The sequence below is a fragment of the Peromyscus eremicus genome, chromosome 9 (genome assembly GCF_949786415.1).
Source record: "Peromyscus eremicus chromosome 9, PerEre_H2_v1, whole genome shotgun sequence".
In the NCBI taxonomy this organism is placed as follows: domain Eukaryota; kingdom Metazoa; phylum Chordata; class Mammalia; order Rodentia; family Cricetidae; genus Peromyscus; species Peromyscus eremicus.
The window spans coordinates 68,952,545-68,958,506 of NC_081425.1; the positions used below are offsets into that span (position 1 = coordinate 68,952,545).

At 39.4% G+C, this 5,962-nt stretch overlaps 1 gene segment (V, D, J or C); it reads right to left on the minus strand.

Annotated features, from left to right (window-relative positions):
- Positions 1 to 3,016: 3,016 nt before the first annotated feature.
- Positions 3,017 to 3,533, minus strand: LOC131920022 (T cell receptor alpha variable 23/delta variable 6-like). The segment is given in 2 exon segments: positions 3,017 to 3,336; positions 3,482 to 3,533. Coding segments are annotated over 2 exon segments (372 nt in total).
- Positions 3,534 to 5,962: the final 2,429 nt, after the last annotated feature.

Here is a 5,962-nt window from a genome sequence, read left to right on the forward strand (position 1 = left end):
TGCCCTGCTCTAGTTATCCATGGAGCTGGTGGATGTTCTCTGTACTGCACAGCCACAGCCTCTGTGGTGAGGCTTTGGAGCACATTGGGTTTGAGTACTGGGCTGGACAGTTGGTCTCATTCTAAATGCTGCCTCGTCTGTCCTTGGTATTTAATTGGCAAACAACACTTCCCAGTGAAGATAAAACTTACGGTTGGTAAAGAGATGGTTCAGTTTGAAAAGCACTTGCTGCTAAACATAAAGATGGAAGTTCAGATCTCAGGACCCACTTGACTAGCTAAGCATCCTGCAAAACCTGCAACTCCAGCTCTGAGTGATTGGACATCATCTTCTGTCCTTCACACATACACAGGTAGGTGTACCCATGTACACACACAAGTCTGTGTAGACTCACATGGGCTGCATATGCACAAATGTAAATAAAAATCAAATTAAAAAAAGATTAAAGCTCAGTCCTTAAGGAATCATACAAAAAAAATTCAGCCATTCACAAAAATAGGAATTAGGGTTAATGGGGGTAACTTTGTCACTCTTCAATTGCTGTGAAGATATACCATGACCAAGCACACTGTTATGAAAGAAAGTGTTTAATTTGAGTCTTGCTTAGTTTCAAAGGTTTAGTTCATTATTCTTGAAACAGTCAAAAGAGTAATGCAAGGTGAACAGGGCCTTTAGAGAACCATGAGAGAGGCTCCAGGAAAAAAAAAATCAGAGGGCTATTTACCTGAAGTGCATTATGTTCCCTGGATTGGTCTTGGGTGTGATTGCATGCCTCCTATGTTGAACATCTCTATTCAGTTCATAAGACATGTTTATTACTGTTGAATGTCAGAATATAGCTATAGAAACCAATCCAGTGAGTATATTCTGAAACTTCTAATATATAATGGCTCAGAATATATATTATTATTCCAAAAGGGAAGAAAGGGAACATAATAAGGTAATGTTGGACCAAAGAAAATTGAAAACCATCTGGACAAACTCCAAACTCTGCATTTCCATGTCTGATGTCAAAATGCTCTTCATATCTCCAACTCTTTTCAGCTTTGTTGACTACAACACATTTCTTTCTCTTGGGCTTGTTGTACTACCTGTTGGCATCTTTCCTGCCAGATACCCCAAGACTCTGGCATCTCTACCATCTTGGTTTCTCCAAGGTAATCCTGACTTAACCTTCACAACTTCATGGGGTTGCCTCTCTGGACCTTCACTCAGATACACACCTACTACATGCCTGGCCTCAGAGGCTTTCCTTGGTTAGAAAGGGAGATTACATAGAGTTCATCCTTGATTCTAAAAGAGAATCCATATGACCAGGCTGCCACATTTTCCTGCTTGCTGGAACTAGGATTGGCTCCCTTGTTAAAACACATCTTCACCACCTTCCTGATTTCAATTGTTCCTTTATCACCTAAGCTTGGCTGTCCTGGAACTCACTCAGTAGACCAGGCTGGCCTCAAACTGAGACATCTACCACATGATAGATTTCGACTACCACATAAAGACACCGAATGATGATAATTATGTTATTATAAATTAACATGTCTTCATTGTCTCTTAGATCTCTTTAAATATTTTCCAGCATTTAAATCTCTAGGAAGCTCACAGTTCTGTCTTGAAGTACCCAGAATGTCTCAATTCTTTTTTCCACATCTTCAAGGATGCCTTTGCTCTCCTGCTGACTGCTGAGCTAAGTGTTTGTATTCAGTGACACCTATTCCAATCTGATACAAATATTGTTCCCAACTTCTGGCTCAAGTTTCAACTTGACAAGGATCTAACGCTTGGAAAGACTTGGGGAGTTCACCCACTGGTATTGTGAGATTTATCTCCTACTCCTAAGAGCCAACTGACTGATTTTCCTTCTTCACTCTCTCTTTTGAATATTGAAAAGTTACTCATTGTGGATGGGAAGGAGAGCTTGAAGGCTTTACATGCTTAAATTAAATATCTTCTACACTGTTTTGGCTGGATTAGGTTTTGTAAGACAAAGTTTCACTATGAGCTAGACTTCCAGTCCTAGGCTCAAATATTCCTCCTGACTTGGCTTCCTAGGTAGTTAGGGCCCCCACAACCTTCAGCTATGTAGCATGAAAACATTTAAATTTATAAGCTGATTAAATTTTTCTCCAGTGGAAATCTTATTAGTATGTATGCAGCATTAAGTGAGTAAACCTTGTAAAGTGTTAGGCAATGAGAAGCACTTTTCCATTCTGTGCACTGGTGATGGGCATAAAGACTGCAGCTGCTTCTGTTAGCTAAAAAATTTACCTTCAAAATCTTATTTTGTTCATCTATGAAATACACTTATGAAAATAGTTCTTTAGTGAAATATATTACATTTTTACATATTATCATATAGTGTTATTAGATATTTTCATGATATGAGTAAATTGAATTCTTCTTTCCCTCACACATGTCATTTGTCTATTGTAAACACACCTGCGTCCTTGTAAGTACATCCTGGTTTCCATACATGAATTTCTTGAAGGTAGTTGGGATATAAAAACCAAAAAAAGAGGAATTACATATAGTCAGTGGTCACATACATCCCTGGTAATCAGAGGAGATTAAGGTGAAAGATAATTCTATGTGATTTCTATCACATAATACACAAAATTACTGACATTGTGCTGTAATATCTACACACTAATAGCATGTTGGCAAGAGTGTAGGGTGATGGGGACTTTATAATTTCCACTTGGTGAGAAGCAACCACACAGAAAAACCTTTGTACAACCACTTAGGAAAACAATTCAACTAAGCTAGTTAAGGAAATAGATCTAATACGTAAGTGGTGCCTGAGGAGCAAAGGGAGACTGGAGAAAAGCAAGCCCTGACTTTCCCTTGGTCTGTCTGTGACCTGAATGAGTCTAATCCTTACATTCACTGTATCACCTGTCACCTGCTCCTGCAAATGAAAACCCCTCTGCACCTCTGCCAGGCTCAGCCCCACTGTGGGCTTTTGCTGGAGCCTCAGCTGCGGGTTTGGGTATGGGCTGCAGGTGCCTGGAGATCACTGTGTACTTGCTGCACAGAAGTAGGTGGCTGAGTCTCCAGGCTGAGAGTTTGTGATGTGCAAGGAGAAGTGTTTATCACTTTTCCTGAAGAAGACTGTGAATCTTCCATCTTCCTTTTTATTCAACACGGATCGTATGGCTATCAGAAGTGTAGGGCCTTCTCCAGGGAACTGCCGGTACCATGGGAAGTAGTCAAATGTGCTGTCCTCATAAGTGCAGTTTAGAACTGAAGTCCCTCCTTCCCGGACTGTCAGAGACTGGGGACTTTGTCTCACCTGCTGTTGGTCACGTCTGTCCTGCTGCTGGCCACTCACCCCTGTGTAGAGACACAACAAATGTCATTAGTTTCCAGGTTTGTATACCTGCTTGTGGTGTCAGCATTCGTGACTTTGTCCTGTGTCCCACTTCTCTCACACCTCCACATTAATTACACATCCTGAATTTTCTCCTCCATGACTCACAGGCTAGGTGAAGGGCCAGGACTAAAAATGATGACTTCAGGATCTTATCCATTCCTCCTAGACTGAAGCTTGGGGAGAACTCCAGTGGCCTTTTATCTCCCTACAGAACACTGAATCTGCCTTCACAGGCACTTAGTTCTTTCAACAGGCTCCACCCCTCACAGACAATTTGTCTTAAGCTATTTCTCATATAGAAAGCACTTCCCCCATTTTGCTCAAATTAAGTATTTCAGAAAAAAGTCGAGTCAGAAATCCCCTCATTGTAATTCTACAATTATACATGTTGGTAGGAATATGTGTTGATAAAGCCACCAAGAGTAGCAGTGTTTTTCTTCTGAAATATAAAAGAACAGGAAAGCAAGAAAGCAAGGAAGAAAGAAAGAAAGAAAGAAAGAAAGAAAGAAAGAAAGAAAGAAAGAAAGAAAGAAAAAGAAAGACCAATGATCCTGCTAACATCATTTATGGATATTTATCCAGGGAAACTGATGTCACCAAATAAGAGAGAGACCTGCATATACATGTTTATTAAAGCACCATTCACTATTGCCAAGATGCAGCCTAGATACCACCTGTCAATGTATGAATGAAGAAAATATTGTACTTCAAACAACAGAGCAAAATTCAACCACAAGGAAAAATGAACTGGTGCCATCTGTAGAAAAACAGGTGGTATTGAAGGCCATGATGTTAAGCAAAATAAAGCAGACATGCAGAGACACACAACACATGTGTTCTCATATGTGAAAACTAACAAAAAAGAAAAAGAAGGAAAAAAAGAAAGTAAAGATGCTCTTAAAATCAAAGTTAGACAAATGAATGTGGGGAGGAGTTGAGGGGACAAGGGAAGGGGGAGGACAACAGAGGGTGAAGGAGAGATGAATATCAGGAAATCTATGCAAATGCCTATACTACAATTGTACAACAGCCAACTGCTTTGTACAATTAATACGTGCTAATTATTGTAATTATATGATAAAATAACAGATCGATTTAAAATCTTCTTCATTCTAGAAGATTATGCACACACAAGATGGAGTTACCCTGGGACAAGAATAAATCTATTAGATACCACAGGGTATCAAATAAAAATGCCGGTTCCAGGAATGGGTTACCTCTTTTGGTGTTTGAACTGGTTTGCTTTCTATCACTAAGATAAATAAACATGAAGACCAAATTAAACTTGTGGAGGGAATAATTTATTTGGTTTACATTTCTGATCATAATCCATCACTGAAGTAAGCCGTCAGGAATTCAAGCTGGAAAAGTGGCAAGAAACATATATGAAATCTCCTTGCTAACTTGCTCCTCCTGCCTTGCTCATCTTGTTTTTTATATAACCCAGACCTCCTGCCCAGGGATGACAAAGCTCACTGTGCGTTGGACCCTCCCATGTTAATTGTTAATAAGAAAATGTCCACAAACATGCCTCCAAACAAGTGCGACAAAACTCCTTGATTGAGGTTCCCTCTTCCTGGTATCTCCAGTTTGCATCAAGTCGACAAAAATTCACTATCACAGCTGACCCGTTGTCACCCTGACACAGACAAACAGCGTTATTTAGCCATAATCTTTCCTTTATGGTTCATCTCCATGATCTCATTAAGATCACAGTATAAACCATAATACAACTTTTAAATAACCAACTTTTGTTATTTACATTATGGAGTATAACTCATCTGCTAAAAACAATGACATCGTGAAATGTGCTGGCAAATGGATGGGACTAGAAAAGATCATCCTGAGTGAGGTAATCCAAACCCAGAAAGACAAACATAATATGTACCCATTGTAAGTGCATATTAGCTGTAGAGTAAAGGATGACTATGCTACAATCCACAGACTCAGAGAAGCTAAGTAACTTTCCTGGATTCATAAAGATAAGATATATGATGACATATTTTCACTGAATTTGTCAAATGCAAATGGACTAGACATTTTTGTTGTATTTATTGCCTGTATATATTATATATAGTTATTTTACTTATTGTATATAGTTTTTATATTAGTTATAACTTTTTCATATTAGACAAAAAAAGAGGAAATGTGGTGGTATTTTATCTGTGTACCCCAATAAAGCTTATCTGAGGATCAGAGGGAAAAGCCAGCCACTATACTAAACATAGAAGTCATGCAATGGTAGCACACACCTTTAATCCTAGCATTCAAGAGGCAAAGATTCATCTAGATCTTTGTGTGTTCAAGGCCACACTGGGAACAGAGCCAGGTGTGATGGCACATGCTTTTAAATTCCAACACTACTTAACCATAGAGGCCTGGAGGTCTGGACAGACAGACAGGAAGTGATAGAGCTGGGCAGAAAGAGAAAAGTGATGTAGCTGGGTGGAGAGAGGAAGTAAGATGGCAGGCACAGAAAGGATATAGGAATGGGTATACAGGAAGTAGTTTTCTCTGGGAGCTGAGGAGTTGGTAAGGTGAGGTTGGCTGTGGCTTGTCCTATTCCTCTGATCTCTCAGTTTCCAT